This window comes from Colias eurytheme, chromosome 9 (genome assembly GCF_061535395.1).
Source record: "Colias eurytheme isolate Ceu_HAF_F1 chromosome 9, ilColEury1 Martin Lab GWU primary, whole genome shotgun sequence".
NCBI lineage: Eukaryota > Metazoa > Arthropoda > Insecta > Lepidoptera > Pieridae > Colias > Colias eurytheme.
The window spans coordinates 1,052,717-1,076,057 of NC_142988.1; the positions used below are offsets into that span (position 1 = coordinate 1,052,717).

General features: G+C 33.9%; 1 protein-coding gene across 1 annotated transcript in view; it reads left to right on the forward strand.

Moving 5' to 3' along the window:
* mmd (disintegrin and metalloproteinase domain-containing protein mind-meld) overlaps positions 1-23,341 on the forward strand; it is a 163,740-nt gene that overhangs the window by 57,054 nt on the left and 83,345 nt on the right. The window contains exon 5 of the mRNA XM_090105283.1: positions 14,810-14,879. Coding sequence (XP_089961409.1) covers positions 14,810-14,879 — 70 coding nt within the window. The remainder of the gene's footprint in view (positions 1-14,809; positions 14,880-23,341) is intronic.

Below are 23,341 nucleotides of genomic sequence, written 5' to 3' on the forward strand. Positions count from 1 at the left end.
CCCTTCCACATCGGGAACCCGACCATCATTGTAATCAGCGAGGCATAAAAGTTAATATCGCATTCACTGTGTTCATTCCAATGGCGATTTAGTTTAACCATGAAACTATGATGTTTTTAAAACGTATAAATATATAGATATTATGCTAAATGTTGACTTCCTTAATGAATTGAATCTTTAATTTTGTGAATGTTCCACTGGCGATTTTATTGTGAACCTTTTAACAATTAAGTTTTTAAAACATTTATGTAGCACTTAACACAAATATGTAATAATTGATTAGTAAGGCGAAGGACTAGTAATCTTCTCTCTCTATTCTCAAGTTGTAACATTATGACTGAAAACACAGAGGAAAAATTGCACTAGACGCTCAGGTAATAATTTGTCCGGTTATCCTCTCACTTATTACGTCTATTAAGACTTGCTTAATATCAGGTGGGATATGTCGACGTTAATATCGTGTAATACTTACAATAATAATTAATTAATTATCCTCGTAGTAATGTGTTTTAAACCTAAACATTTATACAATTAAACTTATTTTAAATGTACTAGAATTTTTAATTTCAAGGAATACCACTTTGGATAGTAGCTTCTAAGGAAAACTGTGGATTTCCTAGACGAGTAAAAAACAGTATTGCAAACAAAAACAACATCTTCAGACTAGATCTGATTATACTAGAATGAAACAATGATACCTACCCTAAGGATTGTGAGAAATTAAAGTAACCATAATGCCTACCATTTACGTACATATTTTATACATTCTCTAGTTTCTATAACATAATTGTAGTTCCTGTAATATTAAATGCAGAAACATAGTGTCACAATAAACAGTTCACAAATTTCCAAACAAATGCACACGCATATAACAGCTGCTATGCTCCTATTTGCAGAGAACTCGAGAAATGCAGTACACTACTTTTTGTTCGCCTGTATATTGCTCGAATTTTATATGACGTACCTGCTTTGTGGCCCGTGTTACGTTTCAGCTATAATTTAGCATACTACGTTACGAATAGCACTTTGAGCTTATTCAGAATAGAATTGAAAGAAATAGAATGTTGTCCAAGGAAATTCAAGTAGAATTTCAAGAATACCTGGGTTGATAACTAGTATAAACTCGTTGGCAAACTGCGGTCTCCAATTTGATTTAACTCAGGTCCCTTTCAGCTCTATAAATTTAGAACAAACAGACAAATTCCATGGAAATCAGAAATACAAACACTAAACATTATTGCTATCATTCCTTGGAAATAAAAAGAGATAACCATGATTCTTTTCAATTCAAGAAGAGAGCGTACCTCCATCTCAAAACGTCGGCAACGCATCTGCATAAACCCCTATAGATGAATATGGGCGGTGGACTCGCTTACGATCTGGCTCTCCACAAGCCCGTTTGCCCACTCTAATATAGAAAAAAAATCTTATTAGCCATTATTGTTATATCACTCAAACTTATATAAATATGCAAAAAGAAATACAACTGAAATATTATGTTATTTACTTAAAATATTACTACCACTGTAAGAACGCTTTGTTTGTCTGTCTTATTTACAAGCTCAGCTAGTTTCTCGCGAGGACGGAGCTTCCGCGTCGTCAGCTAAAAATGAAATTTAAAATTTCCAATTTTTATACGTGTCACCAAGAGCAGCCCTCCGCATAAGTTATAAGCGAAACTGTGCACGTCCAAGGGAATGTCGTCCTTAAGCCGTTGGAGAGGCAAAAAGTAATCCAGGACGAGTTTCGTTGTCAGGCAATTACGTGCGATTATCCCAAGGCGTCGGGGCTAATAAGAAAGGTTTTCCCATGACAAACGGGGTGGATTATGCTGTAGAATCGAGCGAGGTCGTTCGTAATTAGCTTGCGACATTATATTTGAGATAATAATTTCATTGGATGGTCTTAGATGAATCTGAGGAGCGTTGTCGTAAATGAAACCCTGCGCGAAAGGTGGAATAAAAATGACTCGTATATATTTTTTTCTATTTGATCGTTATTTTAGGACGTCACGTGATATTACTTCAAATGTAAGATACTTTTTATCTCTTATTAATGTGGATCTTACCTGTCATGTCGCTTACCAAGATGAAACCTAATCAGTCTGGGCTTAGAGACCTAAAAGTAAATAAATGTAAAAAGATTTAAAGTAGCCTAAAAGACTTTTCAAGATAACCTTTCTACATAAATAATAAAGGCTATAAATTTGGCTTACGTTTATTTTAATCATGTTAATAAATGGTATAACGTTATAAACACACAATATAGAAGCACAGAAACCTAATTTATTAAATTTAATAATCTGTTTGAAGCTGATATTCACCCTCGTCGAGATATTGACATTGATATACTGACCTGAAGGAAGCGATAGATCTTGTAATATCCAAAGACTAAAATAGAAGAACTTCACATGAATGAGGAGAATGCTCCGGTCTCATAAATTAGAGCTCGCATAACCTTTTGCCTCGTCATGACAACCAATTGAATCTGTCAGCGTCTGGTGGTAAACGAGCCGTACGGAAGGAGGGAACTGTTTGGTTTCTTTTTTAATAATAATGCAACAGATTATGAGTTAGATCTGAATAATAAATAAACAGTAACGTTAGCTGATGTTGTTGGAATATGTGTACATTTATATTGGCCACACTGTATTGTATTCGAGTAGGCAAGATGGAAGATGCCGCTTAGCTGATAATTATGTAAAAGTGTAAAGTGTTCTTTTCTCTAATAAAGCTAAGTGCTAAAACATGGTGTTTGAATTAATTATTTAACAGATGTAACATAAGATTTATATATATTAATTTGACCATAAATATTCGTTGAATTATCTTCCTATAGGTAATTAATAGGTAATCTAGAATTGGATAAAAAGCTTAATTATACATAAAAAATAATTTATTACATATTATGTGTAAATCCAATGAAACATCGATTAATTCGTCTTTAAATTATAGTGTAACTATGGGCGAGCGGCATTCCTTTCCTTGTTATTAATAGTTATAGTATGTATATCATATAGATAGTAATGTAACATGATAATTACATCGAATATCTTCTTACTTGTGCCGCATAACCCGTTTCCCGCCGCGTCATCACAGCCGATTGAATTCTTGAACACCACGTGATTAAATTTGCGCCCAAATCTAATCAGAGCCAAAAGCAATGCTATTTAATCGTGTTGCCAAATGTAGTTTCAGGTATTTAGTTGTATTGTTACCGGGAACGGTTTATTAGCGGGTTTGTCTTGTGACATTTCTGGTTCGGTTATTACAATTTATTTTGTGTACAGAAATGGCTTAAAAGACCTTATGTAACCTCATTTTTATTTTTCATCACAAATATATCTCTATCAATTTTTAAATGTGGGAGGCATGCATTTAAATTTTATGCTCGCATCATAAAGCGTATGAGTATTGTAATAAAATACAACTCACGTGTAGATGGTATAACTTCATGTGGTTGAATTTTCATATCGCCGTATCAAATTTAATTTAAGGACGCCTTTCCCCTAGAAGCATCTACATGGAGAACTCAATTTAACTCAAATTTTATATAAATCAAATTATTTATGATAAATACAGGAAAAGAACAAAGATAAAGTAAAAGAGAATTAGTGTGAAACGAAGTGTAAAGAATTATTTAATCAAAACAATAAAGATACAGTTGCAACAATTACAGAAAACATGGAATGGATATTAAAACGGAACAAATTACAATAAAATCCGATGCAAATTTTTAACGCTAACGTCTAGAAGAAATTTTTAATTAAATGGCAGATTATATCAGAGATGGCGACGAGAAAATGCACCAATTAAGTTTAGCCAGAGTAATAAGAAATTAACTGGAATCGCCTTTGTAAAGCAAATTGTTTCAATGATTTAAGTACCTTAAATGTAGCGCTCGCAAAAACTTAAAGGATAAGAAATATAAGATGAGGTATCGCATTTAAAGCTTTTGTCGAGATGGAGAACTTAATTGGAATTATGTAAATTATCATACTTTGTCCTGAAAATATTTTACTTCATACAATATTTATGAAATGAAGTCAGTTGTGTGATAAATACGACAGGAATGAAGGTAAAATATTAGTTTTTACCAAACAAACATTAAGGTTTCATTTTCTACACAATTAGATTTTTAAGCTTGATCCAATTTGCAAATGAACACTCAATTAAAACGCTTATTCCTTCTTAAGAAATCTTCATCTTATTATTAAGAAGGAATTTTATATCTATACATATAATAAATCTGTAGAAGGGTCAATTCTGTACATTGAAAATATTGAAAAAAAATCCAAAAGTGCACGCCTCATAATTTTTTTTAATAAATATTTATTAATTATTATTTTTGTTTATTTAATAACAATTAAACCACATCGAATCAGACCCTGAAAAATGAAAGGGTTCTATTCCTGAGCATACTCAAGCGTAAGAGAAAAAAAAAGACTCGATTAGTAAAGTATTTCGGTCGCTATCGTGTTAACAAGAAAAAGGATCCGCACATACAGACACACGGACGTCCAAGACAGAACTTTTTTAAACTGTTTTTTAACTAGTTTAAATAACAAAAATGACATCAAAAATATCATGAACGTTAAAAATAGTGTTTTTTCTTAATATGTGTGTGTATGTATTATCTTACAAGTGCAATGTATGATACATAAAGACATTTTAAGTTTGAAAAATCAGATGTTTTGCGCGAAGTGACAGTAGTACCCACCTCAACGCTTCGCTTATGAGGCGTGCAATAAATAGCAGGGGGTGTTACTGGATCGATACCAAACCCAAATATGTGATTAAAAAAATTTTTGTCTGTCTGTCTGTATGTGAACACATCACGTGAAAACTAACGGTTCGATTTCGATGAAACTTGGTATAATTATACCTTATTATCCTGGGCGTAAAATAGGATACTTTTTATCCTGAAAAAATACGAAGAAAAAAATTAATCTTTATTTTTCAGTTTTATCCATAGACGTTGTTCTGTAGAACCGCGAACACACGTTGGGTCTTATTATAGGCCTAGCCGTATTTGGGTCCAATAGATATTTCTAAGATGTTATTGTCAGAGTTACTCAAAATGGAGAAATAAACCATCCACGCGAAGACCGACATCCGCGCGGACGGAGTCGCGGGCGGAAGCTAGTAATTAATAGATGTGATATTCTGATGTTTGGATTGGTTGGTTACTGAATTACATAATGTTATACGCAGCGAAGCCGGGGCGGACCGCTAGTATCTTCTTCTTATATATAAAAATGAATCGCAAAATGTGTTGGTAAGCGCATAACTCGAGAACGGCTGAACCGATTTCGATAATTCTTTTTTTATTATATTCCTTGAAGTACGAGGATGGTTTTTATGTAGAGAAAACGTAAATATGTACCACGGGCGAAGCCGGGGCGGACCGCTAGTATAGGTAATATAAAAATGAATCGCAAAATGTGTTGGTAAGCGCATAACTCGAGAACGGGTGGACCGATTTCAATAATTCTTTTTTTATTATATTCCTTGAAGTACGAGGATGGTTCTTATGTAGAGAAAACGTAAACATAAACAAATGTTTGCAAATTGTTATAAACTGAAAATCAAAAAACTCATTCAAGCTTTATAAAGTATCAAAACAATAATGTCCTTACTATTTCGAATACCAGTAGCAATGTCCGAAACTATCGCTATCATAATCAATGCTTCGATATCCAATGTTATATCCTAGACCAGAGGTTTAACGTCACGGCTCGGAGACCACCGCAAACCAACTGACGTCACTGTACATCAACGCTATGGATGTTTGCTTAGCATCCAGCATCCCGATTGTGAATTCACGGACGATATCGTACGTGTACAAGCAATATTGAAGTGTTGGGAATTGTGTGAAGCTGTTCGGGGCACGTGTCTTAGAAGGAATAGATTATAGACTTTATAACGATGTAAATTGTAAAGAATAGAAAAGATTTGATCACGAAGCGAAATTCGAATCCGCATCCTTTCACGCCAATCCACTCCAATCCAATTCTGTGGTATTTGGTACGTACCACTTAAGTGCAAAATGGTGATTTTTAGGTATGAGCGTTTGAAAGTTTTCACGGTTGCTACCCTGTTGCTACAGATCGGAATAAACACTTGAGTAAAACAAATTTATGGTATTTAAATGTCTGTCAAGTTTTGAACACTTACAAAAAAAATAAAAAAAATGTTCTAGTTCAAGAGTAATTGTTACTTAACATGTTTGTACCAAAAGAAAAAATGTGAAAATGATGTGAAAATGTCTAAAACGTGTGTACTTAAGTGGATTAGAGCATATTTATTTGTACTCTTAATTAGTATTTATTCCTATTTTTACCTTAATGGAAAGGATTTTTCTTTTTATTTTTTCGACGGAGACTTTAAAAAACAAATATTATGGGGAAACGTCTTCCATACAAATAGATTTAACCATATATAAAAACAAAAACGAATAGGAGTGTGATTTGCCACAAATAAGTACTCATAAAAAAGCCAGGAAATATTGTGATTTTCGTGCAATATGCAATTCTCTGATACTCTCTCTACAAAGTAAAATCCTAAAAGTAGGTAGTGTGTGTGTGTGTGTGTGGTTCAGAAGTCACGGTAGTTCGTTTGCCTGCCGTGCTAGATGCTGCGGGATCGATCCCATCAACCGATATGTACCAATGTGTCTTTTTCGGATGCATAAGTAGATTCTCTATTAACCAGAGATACATCTTCTATAACAAGAAAACATCATCATTTCTAATAACAGGAAAACATCGTGATGGCAACCGGGATTTTGGTCTGAAATCGCCAACCAGCAGTGAGCAAGCGTGGTGATTACTGCTCATGTCTTCTCCTTCTGAGAAGATGTCTTTACCCTGCAAATAGTTACGAGCTGGATCAAGTCAAATAAAATTTGTTTGTAAAACGTACCACTACAATATTCATTCATAGTCGTCATCACTATCACTGAAAGTCATAAGATTGTTTCTAGTCGGACCATGAGACAATGATTTGAAATAATCATCATAAATTGGATCACTTATTGGCAGGAGATCTAAGATATCTTTGAATTTCAGAGCATCGATATTGATAGGCTCATTAGAGGCCAATGGCAAAGCCACTTCGGAGAATTCTATCTTTTCTCAGTTCTCTTAAACCAGAAATACAGAAACTCTTCATTTTCACTCAAAGAGTATTTAAAATCTACGTCATTAGACTTTTCATACATCAACCAGAAAATACAGTTCTAACCAAATGAAGTTTTGTCTGTTGCAGTATTTCTTTTGATAAAATGAGTAGGTAGTCAATAGTTTCGAAAATGGAAAGAAGTCAGATTCATTAATTAATTTTACATCATGGCGATTGCTGGTCATTTTCATTTATCTCGGGGAACGGAGATGGTGCTGTTTCTTTTTTGAATGAATCTTTCAATATCTGCTTAACAGGCAAGATATTATACCGTTTTTGACCTGGAAAACACTGAATATAAAATAAGCTACTCTACTTCTTCTGCCAAACGGTTAATAAAATGCCATAAGCATGATGCGATTTCATCCGCACCTCTTTGAGCTATTCCTTCATACATAACATAATGGAATGTTCGTTTAGTAGTAACTTTGCGGATTTTTAAATTAAAAGTCCAAAGTTTCTTTTATAAAAGGCTACAGATGCAGTTAAATTTGGAATCTGTAAACAAACAGCTTTTATCTTTTAGTTTCATAGTGAAATGTTGCCTTATGCTCCGATTTTTCTAAATCTATTCTAATCTGACATGAAAGAATTAATTTGAAGAGACAAAGAATCAAACTTTGTGCATGTAGGTATCGTTATTTGGCTTTTTAAACGTTTACCAATCTTTAAATCGATTTAAAGATTGGTAAACGTTTCTGAACACACTAAGTCTAAGAGATCTTGCATCACATGCATGTTTCTTTATAGATAATAGGCTTGAGACCTAATGTCTGAAGATTTAAATTATGTGCCAAATAACGTTATATTTAAGTAAGGGAGAACTCAGAGAAGACCTGTTAAGTTCACAAATAATTTTATTTGATTTGGTACAAATAAGTTAAGTGATGATAATAATTATTCAAGTTTGGTCTAATTATGTTAAGTGCTCTTACGTTGTAAATGGCCGTTCGTTGATTGAGTATTCGTTTTACAAGTCTATGTTAAGTTATATTAATATGTTTGTATCAAATAAAAATATTTTTTTTTGTACTTAAGTGGTTTTGATACAACCTATTTAAGGTATTTCTACTATCAATAGGCTTATGTGACATAGACCAAACGAAAGAGGACGTTTTTATCAGTATAGATGGCCAAAAAACAAAAAATGGCCATTTTTGCACTTACGAGGTATATACCAAACACCACAGAATTTATGACGATGGTTAGGTAATAACAGATGGCATACCTCTCTAAATTTTTCTTTAAGTGATGTGTGATGGAAATGCTGAGGTTTTGTATATTTTCTCTTATAATATTATGAGACGGGAGCTGTGACGATTTCTTGGAATATCTACTCAATATTATCGACCCATTTCTAGGTACTAATACCATTTATGTATACGGAGAAATTTAAGATAATTAAATTATTTCAGTTAAAACTCTAATCAGTATTATATTGCACTGATTTAATTTCTAAAAACTGACACTTGTTAGGTTACCTAGAAACTATAAATCCTTAGATAACAGGACTTCTGTTTCGTTTGCATAAATCTCTACAAATACGTAAATTCATATTTCAATCTCTTTAGAACGACAGTATAAACCAGGTAAACACAAATGTCCTCACAGCCACTGCCATATTAATAGAAATAATGACATCTTCAATTGAAGCTTCTGGTACACATATAGGTACATACAGCACAAGCTTGTCAGCTTACGGTCGAATGCGTGCTACAGCCGTTGACGACCTGCCACTACATACATTACTGACGGATGTAATAGCCTGGCCAAATGCTCTGCGTCCATTTGGTATAGAGAATTCAATAATACTTGGAGTATTTGAGTTGCCACATGCAATTAGATGTAGACATTGTCTTGGAAGAGCTTGTAGAGAACGGATTAGGTAATTCGGAACCTGTACACGGAAATGTACACTACAGATAGTTAGTAATGTTCAAATGTGTTCAATATGGTGAACACAACCTCTCAGTTGAAGTCATCTTAATACTGTATTAAGATGACTTCAACTTGGATAAAGTTTCAAGTTTTTAGATTCAAATCGAAATCTAAATTTCGATCGGAAGTTAACTTTAATAGGTAGAGTAGGTGAGTAGGTGTTAAGAAATACTTGAAATATTATTAGAATCAGCTATTTATTTACAAGTGACATTAATATCACATTAATAGTTCAATGTTTATTTTCTATTATGACTGATTTTTTAAAACGAAAGGATTCTTTGAAAAGTTCATTCAATTCAACCATGACTAATAAGATGTTAGATGGAAACTGTTAAACCTTTCGTTCATTCACATAGAAGAACTTGAAGATATGTTTGTGTTCATCATTCAATGCGTTTTCCATTTCCGTTTGGAGAAACATACCTACATTTTAATAAGCGTAATAAAATATAACAATACTGAATAAAAGACTCAAAATACGTTCAAAAACCGGCCAAGTGCGAGTCGGGCTCGCGCACAAAGGGTTCCGTAGCAGCAAATATAATAAATTACAGTTAAATCAACCTATCTCAAAAACTATAAGAGATACTTTGATCAAACCAAAAATCGTTGAAAGAGTTAATTAGCATGCATCACCTCTATTTTTTTTAGAATTTTATACCCCGTAGTTATAAAAATAGAGGGGGGGGGACATACTTTTTACGACTTTGAGAGCTGATATCTCAAAAACCGTTCACTTTAAGAAAAATGTTTTTTAGAAAACTTTATATCATTTTAAAAGACCTTTCCATTGATACCCCACACGGGTATGTACATCGAAAAAAAAAATTTCATCCCTCAGTTACATGTATGGGGGGCCCCACCCCCAATTCTTTTTTTTACTATTTAGTGTCATATTTTTGTAGCGGTTCATACAACACATATTCCCATCAAATTTCATCACTGTAGTACTTATAGTTTCCGAGTAAATCGGCTGTGACAGACGGACAGACGGACAGACGGACAGACGGACATGACGAAACTATAAGGGTTCCGTTTTTGCCATTTTGGCTACGGAACCCTAAAAATGACACATACGAGAGTAGGCTCTGGCAATAATTATAATGTGGCTCGCTAATATAAAAAATATATATTTTTGAAATCGCTCTAGTACTTTTCAAGTTAAATCGCTACAAATAAGAATCACTTCCTTTTTCTGATATAGGCATAGATAAAAATTTTAATCACAGGTCCTGTACAACTGTTCTTTGATTATCTACCTCAATCCGTTAAAAATCTGATCACACTCATATTCAACTCCCCTTTGATCACCTACTATATTTTTCGGTGCAAAGAATTAACAAACCATACAAAATAATAGGTACAATAGAGAATCAAAAACGCGTGTTAACAAGAAGTTTAGACACGGACCCGTGGACGGTGTTTACCCGCCTTTCGTTCATTCGCTCGGAAGAACTTAAGAGCTGTTTGCGAGAGCCAGCTTCGTGTTTGATTTGACGCGTCTAGTGAACTGTGAACTGTAATCTTGTTTGCGACGAAATCATTCTGTTTATACGTACACGGATTGAAAATGTTGCGCGAGCGTGCGTGTTTTTGTTACCTGTACTATATCATAAAGGTATTTTCAGTATGGAAAAATTACAGTATACATAGGTCGTCTATAAGTGCTATCACTTTCGAACACCAGAAAGAATACTGCTAAAAGACATCATGGTTTATAGTTGTTTATTGGCGTTAAATTTTTAAGGTCTTATTAAAGGGTAGCTGTGCTCCGCGGTGCTCCGCTCCTGTTGGACTTAGCGAGATGATATATTATAGCCTATAATAGCCTTCCTCGATAAATGGGCTATCTTACATCAAAATAATTTTTCAAATCGGACCAGTAGTTCCCGAGATTAGTGCGTTCAAACAAACAATCTCTTAAGCTTTGTAATAATAAATTAGTAAAGATATTATACAATACAGTCTTCATATGCGTTGCAGAAAACAGCTTTGATTTCCAACGAAAGAGGCCCATAAACAACTGATCAAGCTATTATTAGCTTATCCTGTTCAATCATTAACTAATTAAAAGTTACACGAGCATATAATACGACGAATTAGTATTTTATCCAATTGTATTTTTAGAAAGCTCACTGACGCAGCACTTTTTACACTCTCACAAGCCGAAGTCTAAATTTGCGAATGAAGCCCAAAAGCAATTGGCGCATTTCCCTGCTTATCTCGGACCCTGACCTGATTCTTGGCGAAATTATTCGAAAGTTAAAAACGTAATAAAATTCACGAGCAAACTTTCCGTCAATTAACTAGTTTTATTGTGCGCCTGTTCTTATTTAAATAGCCCAAGTTTTTATAATTGACATGAAAAATTACTGTCGAAATGTGGAGCGTTTAATGTTTATCGTGCCAACTTTATCTCTTCATCACGGAGCCTATTAATGTTGCATTTTGTAGAGTACAATAAAAGGGAGGATTTATTCCAATTTCTTTCATTGTTAAGTTATATGAATATTGAAGTGGGTCAATCTGCGAAGCTCCCTGTCAAACAAGCGTGATAGATTATGCTACAGAAAAACTTAAAAGCTGTTGTGAGAAGAATAAAAGTACACAAAAGTTGCACAGTATTTATAATTATAGGTAGAGATGCAATTTATTTAAAATCATCAATGACTTAAAACCAATTTTAATTCCTTGCAAATGAAATATTAAGAGACACATAGTGTGCTTCAATCAATACCTTATTTCGAGGAAAGTTCGTCGTGAGTTAATCCATACTTATTAATATTATAAATGCGAAAGTAACTCTGTCTGTCTGTCGGTTACTCAATCACGCCTAAACTACTGAACCAATTTTCATGAAATTTGGTATGGAGATATTTTGATACCCGAGAAAGGACATAGGCTACTTTTTATCCCGGGAAAATGACGCAATCCCGGAAGTCCCACGGGAACGGGAACTATGCTGGTTTTTTTTTGACTGCGCGGGCGAAACCGCGCGGGCGGAAACCTAGTAAATAAAGATACCGTTAATGAAATCTAGAGATCAGCCACAGATGAACGGAAAGTTGGGTAGCCTAACCTAATGAATTGCTTCATCTGCTTGTATTCTTGTTAACTTGTATAGGCATACCTACGGACCTGCGGAATTGGAAATGATACCGCATTTCATAGACATAAATATTACATACTACACTATACTATATTACTATACTATATAACATTCTATTGATAATATGTAGAAAATTATAATCAATCGAATTCATAGATTTACTTGTGTTTATAAGGTAAAGATCACATAGTACTAAAAATATTAGAATAACATTGTAATAATGACTGCTTCGTAGTCAGTGCAAACATTTTTGATTAGACATTGTCCCAAGTTTGGCTCGAATTAAACCAAACATTTTACTGCATCAATTCGTTTAATAATTGTCTACTTAATTATTGAAAACATTGTCTATTTAACTACTTATTATAAACACAATTTAAATTATATTATAAACCTGTTCCTCCATTAAATACCTACTTATATGCAATAACTAAAACAATAGAAACTCGTACGTGACGAATTTTCATATAAGTCCCTCCTAACATCTAATACTTGTTTTGTTCTTGTTTGAGTACATGTATAATAAAGTCATTTAGCATGTGATTATGGTGAGATTTACATTAATTATACTCCTTTGAATTTAAATAAGTACGTAAAAGTAATTAAGGAAAGGAGAAATTAGGAACGTGTTTTTACAGAATTCAAATGCGAAGAATTGAGCGTTGATAACTTATTTGGTGCGCTGTTTGGTATGATACAAGTAGCTTTTTTCATGTGTTTAAATAAAGACATCTGAAATTTATAACAAATACTAGATTTCCGCCCGCGGCTTCGCCCGCGATTTCAAAGGAAAACCCGCATAGTTCCCGTTCCCGTGGGATTTCCGGAATAAAACCTATTATATGTGTTAATCCAAGTTACCCTCTATATGTGTGCTAAATTTCATTGTTATCGGTTCAGTAGTATTTGCGTGAAAGAGTAACAAACACACACACACACACATCCTCACAAACTTTCGCATTTATAATATTAGTAGGATTATATGAACTAGTAGGCATACGTTATATTTTCCACATGATTTGATTGGTTATAAATTGGCTATAAATAAAATACTGCACTCTAATACGCTTTCTTTCAAAAAATTAAATACGCATAATCATTTACTTATTATCCATACTAATATTATAAATGCGAAAGTAACTCTGTCTGTCTGTCTGTCTGTTACTCAATCACGCCTTAACTACTGAACCAATTTGCATGAAATTTGGTATAGAGATATTTTGATACCCGAGAAAGGACATAGGATAGGTTTTATCCCGGAAATCCTACGAGAACGGGTTTTTCTTTGAAAACGCGGGCGAAGCCGCGGGCGGAAAGCTAGTATAATATAAAGCTATTTTAATATAATAACGTAAAAGTAAAAGATAATTGACTAGGTACTGCACTAGGATAAAGCAAAATTCTCAAATCAAAGTTAGGCCCAAGTATTCTATATTACGAAAGAAGGAAAGAATATTTCCTCGAATTTTTAATACTTTTCGATAAGCATTAAACGATGACGCTCAAAATTATTGCGAACAAGATATCTCCGATATAACGTGAAGATCCCGCCCTAACCTAGCCCGGGGCAGAACGGAGAATGCAAAATATGTCCCTTTATTTTTTGTCGCAATTTAAAGGATCTGGCGGTATTCAATTTTTATTTCATACTTGTTATCGTTCAATATTATTAAATACTTATATTTCATGATTACAAAATTGTAATTTTTACACCAGGCGCACGAATCATGGCTATTTTTTTTTCTTTAGGGTATAAAATGCGATACATAATATATGTTTATTACTTGTAGTATATGGATGTTTCGAACAATTATTTTTAAGAATTATAAACATGAAGAGCTATAATCTTAATTACTCATTACCTCTTTGAAAACTAAGTGAAGACTGAATGTATTACTAGATTTAAAAGATTAATCAAGTATCAAAATACTCAACGTTACTACTGTAACTTTATCTCCGAATCGCTCAATTTTTACATCTTGACACACAAAGATGTACCAAAAAAATAAATTTATTGGTGGAATTTGTTTACGGCGAAATTCCGTGGAGATAACCGAGGGTTTCCTATGATCGGCATGCTAATTTCCCTCCGAAATGTATGCCTCTTATTCTAATGTTTTATTGACAAGGTTTTCGTAAAAAATTAGGTTTTTGATTTTGTAGATATCATTTTGTGATGTTCATTTTAGAGGCGTATTATGAATCTTTATGAAGGAGTGGTATAACTATACTAATAAGAGAACGAAGAAGTGCAATTATTGTGATTTTAAATGATTTGTATTTTTGTCTGTATAACCTCTTTATTATAATATTTAATAACACCATATTGTAGGCACATCACTTATAATATAAAAATAAGCTTGTGAAACTCTGTTTTTTGGATACATATGGTATGTATAATAAAATGTTTAAATATATCCAGAGGTCTAGTTTCCATATTTCAAGCGACCCTTGTAAGTCAGTGATAAATAGGCTTTACGCGGTAAATGATTTACATATTGTAGTAAAGAAGACCCTGATTTAGTTATAATATTTGTTACTGAAAGTGGTATTTAAAGAGGATTTCTTTTGTTCACAGGCAACTGCTTGCACCGAATCTACGTCAAACTATCTATCTTCCAAATGGTGCTGAAAGTGAAATCAGAACGGTGAGTTATACCATTTCTGAATACTTAATTTTACAGAATTGTTATAAAAGAAATTAAGTACTTTTAATACACATCAATTTGCAGTATCAATATTTGTATTTGTAACAAACTAAGAGCATACCTATATTAGTGTTTGATGTTGCATAATATACACAAATTACATCACGATAATTTTAACAGTGTAATTGACAACAACAAGAAAAAAAAGAATAGATGTTATTTTCTTTATTAATAACAAACTGTAAGTATCCGTTATAACGTAATATCAAGGCAATTAACTCAATCTCAAACATTCATTTGTCAACTTAACTCCTAGAATTGTAAAATGCCAAACACCTATAAGGCATCTTCAGTTTAACAACAACACTATTAAAAGCAGAACAAATATAGTGTGACTTTAAAATTGATCATTTTTATTAATCAACTAACGGTCCGCCCCGGCTTCGCCCGTGGTACTTACATATTTCGCAATAAAAGGTAGCCTATGTTCTTTCTCAGGGTCTAAAGATTGTCTGTGCCAAATTTCATCAAAATCAAATCGGTTCAGTAGTTTATGCGTGACAACCATACATACATACATACATACATACATACATACATACATACATACAAACCTTTCCTCTTTATAGTATACTAGAGGTCCGCCCCGGCTTCGCCCGTGGTACATATTTCGCAATAAAAGGTAGCCTATGTCCTTTCTCGGGTATCAAAATATCTCCATACCAAATTTCATGCAAATTAGTTCAGTAGTTTAGGCGTGATTGAGTAACAGACAGACAGACAGAGTAACTTTCGCATTTATAATATTAGTATGGATAAGAAGAAGAAGAAGAAGATAGAAGATAGATAACATATTATAGGAATAACCCAATACTCCTTTAATATACAAATAATGATTAATACATCCAGGAAATCATGTAAACAAACTATGTATGCTAGATATGGTCCATAAAAAGTAATATCAGGCACAATATTACAAAGGCACACTGAGCTAAACACACCGTCAACACTGGTGCTAAATAACAGACGATAACTCGCTCGAAGCCGGCTTCAACTGCAATTTGTCTTAACTTTAACTACCTCGCAATCGATAAACTAACTAGACATTAATCTTAAAGTACTGTTAAGTCGCTGATTTACGCTCTGAATATAGTTGTGCATGCGTTAATCGTATTAGTACCGTGTGACGTCATTATTTTGATATTTTGTTAATGATAGTATTTTCATGAAGGATTTCAGAACTACTACAGTGAAGATTACACGTGAGCGTAGAACCGAGGGGTCCTGGGTTCGATTCCCGGTGGAGACGAAGAAAAAAAAAAGTCTCGGTCTGGCAGGACACAGAAGGCTGATCACCTACTTGTCCCTAAAGAAAATCGATCAGTGAAACAGATGTATGAATAATGCATCTGCCCCTTACCACACTACGGGGACACGGGACTTCACTTTTTTTTACAGTGAAGATTCCATAAACGCAGAATTATTTTCTTAATTCGTAGTATTTTTAAAAAATGGAATCGAACTGAGCCAAACGCTTAATTAAATTGTTTGGAGAGTCATTATAACTTCTTCAATTCGTTTTCTAATGAGAGCTATAGATAGAGATTTAATTGATGCTTTCGTTTTAAATAAATCAAGTATCGTCATAAGGTACTTTTAATAAGGACTTACTCTAATAGAAAAGTATTTAAGCCTGTTACAGACTAAAAAGTTAAAATGTCAGCCTCAGAACCCGCTAACACTTTTGGCAAAGATGAGCCTTACGAAACAAAACTCGATTCTTCAAGACGCGCGAACTAATCAGAACAATCGACTCCCAAGTTAAACATTGTCGATTCAAAGAAAACCGATTCAATATAATTTGACAGAAAACCGATTAAATATAATTTGACAGTTGTGATAAACAAGCCGGGAGGATTCGAAGCAGAAGTCTATTTAATTGAAAACTTCGAGCAATTATAACTTTCCACTGAACGGTCGGGCAGATCCATCTATTATTTTATACGCGACTAGCTGTGCCGCGCGGTTTCACCCGCATTGCTCCGCTCCTCGGTCTTAGCGTGATGATATATAGCCTATACCCTTCCTCGATAAATGGGCTATCTAACAACGAAAGAATTTTTTCAAATCGGACCAGTAGTTTCTGAGATTAGCGCGTTCAAACAAACAAACAAACTCTTCAGCTTTATAATATTAGTATAGATAATGTAATAAGCTGGCCTTTGAAGAAGTGAAGTTGGAATTATTTTTGCGTTGTAACAAACGAATTAAATGACGTTTTGAACTCTTGGCAACTTTTAAGGGTATAAAATTAGAAGAAATATTGGAGAAAATCAGACAGTAGTATAAGATGTCTGCTTTTGCAGTTATTTTAGGAATGTCTAGCTATGTGGGAAGATAAGAGGCTTTATGAAAATATTCTATATTTATTCGAAGTGATTTTTCTTTAAAAACTTAAATATCCGAAGTTAGATATAGAATCAAATAAGAAACACGGGATACCTATGCGAAAGCTATAAAAATGTAGGTAATAATAGTAGGTATTTTTATTAGCAAACATGGATAATGCAGAAAATTGCAGACTGATGAAAGCAATTCACAAATATTTAAACATCTTATTCCACACATCACATAACTAAATTAGGTAAAAACAAATCTTCAAAAGTTCAAAACTAAAATAAATATAAAGGTACATCCGAATTTATTGTTGATAATGTTAATTGGAGTGAAAACCAATTGGAAAGTTATCGGATTTCGAGAATTCATTCGACGATAAACGGCCCGAGTCAGCCGTCTCATCTGACAGACAGCGTTATCTAACTCAATTAAAATCTGAAACATTCGGACTTTCGGTGAATGATTCTGAGCGATCCATTTTAATATGTGCGCTGTATCAAGTTCTGGATTCAGATATTGGTCGGTTCAATTACCGATATGAAGTTTTGTTTGTGGATTGCAGTTCCGTGTAAGATTGACATTGGTTATAGTTTTGTGGATTCTATATCAAACCAGCAGTAACCAGCAGTCTGCCTACGCATTCCCTAATGTGCATAAAGTGTTTTAATTTATGTCTACCGTTGATATTTACAACACCTATTTCATAAAACTTGATGTTTTATTTTCCAGACAAAAAATAACATATGTCTTTTGACAAGATAGTCTAGTAGCACAGCTACTTGACTAATTTTATGTACCAAATGCATAGATTTAAACGAGACAAGCAACAATACATATAGGCTGAATTATTATCGCATTTTTAATATAGACTGCAATGAATAACTTCATTAAACTATTACACTATGTTTGTGATAAGCGTGACATTGTCATGTTTGTTATATGGATTTACTTCAATCTTTCACAGACATATGCTAAAATATATATCTGAATTTCAAAGTACATTTCTCGTCCTAAGTACTCTAGACGGCGATCCCGGTGTGCTTGTACGGTCAGACGTATTTCACACCAATTGCCAATTTCTTTAAGTATGTATCTAAAATCTACATGAGAATTTCCTGGAGAGCTACCAGTACTAAAACATTCTTAATGGTCTAGTTGTAAATAACCAATTTTATGTAAAACAAATACATTTGTACCAAATGACTGACTGAAACGGTTTGATCATCTGATTTTTACTGTTTTTGGTCTATATGGTAATTATAAATCAGTGAAAACGTTTACTGAACCTGTTCTATTTCCACATTATACGTTATAGTAATCAAAAAAACTATAATTTGTATATGTCTTACCTCCCGTCAAGTCAATTCAAAACTATGAAACTGATGCTCAATATAAAGACATTGTATAAAACTATGCAAAATCGTTGTCCCGTCATAAACGTCGGCTGCTTTAAGGAAATCATTTGGAAGTAACGCTCGCACGCAATTTTCTTGACCTCCCGGGTATCAACAATGTCTTCGGCTGAACGCGTTACAACGACTATTTTAGGGCTCGGCTTTGAACGTACTGTTTTCTTTTATATTTGTTACACAAGGGCTTGGGTGAACCTACTGTTTGCGTTTAGTTTAATGTTTGCTACACAAAACGGGAAAACTAAATGCGGTTGTGTAAGAAGAAGTGAGAAATAAGTCAGTTTTTTTTATTTGCAACTAGCGGTCCGCCCCGGCTTCGCCCGTGGTACATAATTACGTTTTCTCTACATAAGAACCATCCTCGTACTTCAAGGAATATAATAAAAAAAGAATTATCGAAATCGGTTCAGCCGTTCTCGAGTTATGCGCTTACCAACACATTTTGCGATTCATTTTTATATATAAGAAGATGGAACCTTGACAAGAACATTTATTGTAGAGTACCTAATGGTATTTTTAGTAGGAAATTGTCATATAAATAAATATTAAACATTTATAGACATAACACACTCGTTACTCATAGCCTTAACAACACTGTATTGGCATTAATGAAAATATATTTCACAGACATTGCGTAGACACATTCATACTAAAGAAAGTCGTTCCCATTACAATATTTTCTTTGTGATAATATTATAGTGCGTAAGTTTTAAATACTTATATTATCATTAAGTTTTGTCATAGTAACATGAGTAAAAATAAATAAATAATATTGGAAAGATCATACAGACAATTCCCTATAAGTATTACAATTTGAACAATAACAAGCAAACCCCGAACAATTTCCCTTTATTCTTATCACCACCTGTAGCTGCATTCACTACAAATACAATCTAGAAACTCAAAAGTTCAAACGAGAACCACGCGCAAACTACCAATAGATTGATGCTGCGAATTTTTCTCGGCACACGTCGCGAGGCTAAATTAAACAAGGTGACAAGAAAATTGAAACCAATCTAAACTTCCTCCAATCCAATTTGAATTTCCTTGCCCCCTCCCCCGCTCCACCTCTCACCCCCTCGTATCTTTGGAAGCTCCCTATCAATTTGGCGCGACCACCATGCATCGATTCGTAAGAAATTTCTAGATGGTTTTAGGTTGGGAACTATAATATAAGGTAGTAAACTGTAAGTAAATAGTATATAATATGTATACAAATATCGGCTTCAAATTCTAACTATAAACTAATGTGATTGATTGAATTTTGAAATTCACTCAGATTTAATTTTAACGTGATAGTAGATTATCTTCAATTGTTGGATGAATAAGCTAAGAAGACACAACACTTGCTAGACATAGTCGTTTATGTCAGTAGGAACTTATGTAAAAACTGCTGTGCTGTAAACGATGACATAGTCTTACCACTTACCAGCAAAAAATCAGATTAAAAATTATGAAAACGTTGGAGAAAATATTGTTTATCATTAACGATTCGAACGTGAAATATAATTCAAGCTTTTATGGAGAAATTGTAATTTCAGGAAGGTGCTAGTTTCATGTAAAAACTTTGTTTGAATAGAAGCAAATAAAAAGTAACGTATAACTGAAAGTACATTTGCGTCACCAAACAGCTGAGCAAGAGCCTTGAAATAAAACATCACCAAAATAATCTATCGATATCCAAACCCCGTAATAAATTTCAAAAAAATGTACCCGCACCAAAAATATATGGTTGATTAAAAAAATTTTATCATCTTAATTCCACGTCGCAATTTCGCTAAAAGAAATGTCCAACGTTGCCTCTTATAATTAAATTTTCGTGAGAAATAGTAGGGGAGGCGACTGCGGAAAGATTCATGCGTAAAAATCGGCCTCCAAACCGCGCCCTTCATTTAAAGACGGGATTAATAGATGTCAAATGCAATAACATTATCGCGCGAGGGAGATTCCACCTTGTAATAAATTGCGTTAGGGTTTTCGTTGCGAGCTCTCGTGTTATATAAGTGTGAGGAGAATAATGAATCTTACATGTATTTAAGGCTGAAAGCATTTAATTGTAAAGCTTTGCCGGAGCTGTTGAATGATGATTGTGAACGGGTTGGCTACTCTATGTATTCAGAGCCTTTCATATTGTTGAATTTTGTTGAATACGTTGAATTATATGTATGTTGAAAATTTAAATCAATGTTTAGGACTTAGCGGTGTTTTCTTTAATTTTAATTAGAATGATGAACGTATGTACCTAATGTTTATGCACAAAACCTACTTGGCCGATTTCAAAAATTCTTTCACCACAATTCCTTAGTACAAGCTGCACTATTCCTTAGTGATAAAGGTTTTTAAGCTATTGCATAGCTTCTATCGCGGGCCTTGAGCGCGGGTACCGAATCGAGAAATTCCGTAACGAAAAAACCTCACGCTCCCCACTCCGACGGGCTCGGAGGTGTGGCTTGAAGGCATGCTATGCAATACCTTCACCGCGGCAGTCCCCGAGTGCCACACGTCTTTTTTTTTTGCGGCTCGTAAATAATATAGAAATTCGAGTCCATTCCACTTTTGTGCTAATGCAGATTATGACCACTCCATAGATTTATGTGTTCTTGGATTTATCAGTCTATCAACTTCCGTGAATGGCTGCAAATTACCAGACCGACAGATCTGACTGACAAGCTTAATTGATTATTATCAATCATATTGATATAGGTAAATGCTAGCAGCAATTAAACCATGATAGGCATTGATCATTTCATTATTATATACTACTAGCGGTCCGCCCCGGCTTTGCACGTGGTACATATTTCGTAATAAAAGGTAGCTATGTCCTTTCTCGGGTATCAAAATATCTCCATACCAAATTTCATGCAAATTGGTTCAGTAGTTTAGGCGTGATTGAGTAACAGACAGACAGAGTTACTTTCGCATTTATAATATTAATAGGTATTGTGCGCTATATACCGAAATACTATTAAGAACCTTCAGAGCGTATAAGTATGATGACCATTTTATAGTAATGGCCTAAAGTATGCCATTTACTGTTTAGTACAATTCTTTATATCATAGTCTCGCAGTAAACACACAACACAAAACTGTTCTCTACCATCTCTATGTTGTTGTTGTGTGCGTTCGTTCACGATGAAGTATTATTTAACTGTCTATCTATATGTCTACTAGGTTTCCGCCCGCGGCTTCGCCCGCGCAGTCAATGAAAAACCCGCATAGTTCCCGTTCCCGTGGGATTTCCGGGATTACGTCATTTTCCCGGGATAAAAAGTAGCCTATGTCCTTTCTCGGGTATCAAAATATCTCCATACCAAATTTCTTAAAAATTGGTTCAGTAGTTTAGGCGTGATTGAGTAACAGACAGACAGACAGAGTTACTTTCGCATTTATAATATTAAGTATGGATATAATATCTATCTACCTACATACCTATATGTTCCGCAGCTAAACAATAAACTTGAACACAATAAAAAATAACTCAACCAAAATTGTACTCGAAAAGCTAAAGCAGGCCGAGCACAACTCGCTCAGAACATAACTACACTACACAACGGAGAAAAAAACACAAATGTCAAAATGGTATTACGAGCACAATATTCGCATCCTTTTGAGCGGCGAATGAATGGGACTTTTCGATTTAGAAGCTCATTCGGTCCCGTTCCTTTGGCTCGCGAGTGAAAAGAAACAACGTAATTGCAACCGCGGCTTTCTATCGGGCCATGAAGTGGGAGACAAATCATAGAAGTCATTTAAGTGACACTTGGAAATGGATGACAGTAGCTAATGACTGTATACGGCGGCATTGATTCTCGCAATATGTCGAAAAGCGCACGTCTATTGGCTGTAAATTTGCTTTAGTTAAGAAGCGCTAAAATATCTTTGAGTAAGAAAATTATAAACGCAAACGTGTAATTTGTTGAGGACCGATAGATCAAACAACAAAAACATTACTCTATCGGCCGGTTGATTTGACTAACATTTTTATAATTTGTGCTTATGGGAATATAAATAAGACACAAATAGGACATTAGGAGTACCATAATATTAATTCGTAATATTGAACGTTCTCTATACTATCATTTTATATGGAATCGTTTGGAAAAGCCAATAAGTTTTTGAATATATTTATGAATTAATACCCATACACATACGAAACACACATACTTATACGAAAATGCACTTAATAAAAGAATAATTAATAGCATCTCGCACATTTCGTGGCCACACGGAGCCTCCGTACAGCGACTGTTGAATGACAAATTAGGATATCTTGCGAGGCAAGAAATTATTTCCCTGGATTCTTTATTCAATATCTAAATGTGGTGCGATTAGAATAACAAACATCCCTCCTTTAGTATGTTTATTTTATTCAAAGGGATAAAATCATTAATGTATTCGTTATTTCAATTTTTATTTACATGTGAATCAAAATTACGTAATAATATACTTACGCCCTGTTATTATACACAAGCTCGCTTTCATCGATATTATAACAGTAGGTTGTCTTACCAATTTCTTCTCTATAGAAGCGATATTATAAATCATATTATCGTAATCGTATTAGTACATAGTAGAAGTGAATTAATGAAAAATGTTTGAGTTTGAGAATGAGTTAAATGCTAAAAGAAAAATAAATATGTCTCTAACTATAGG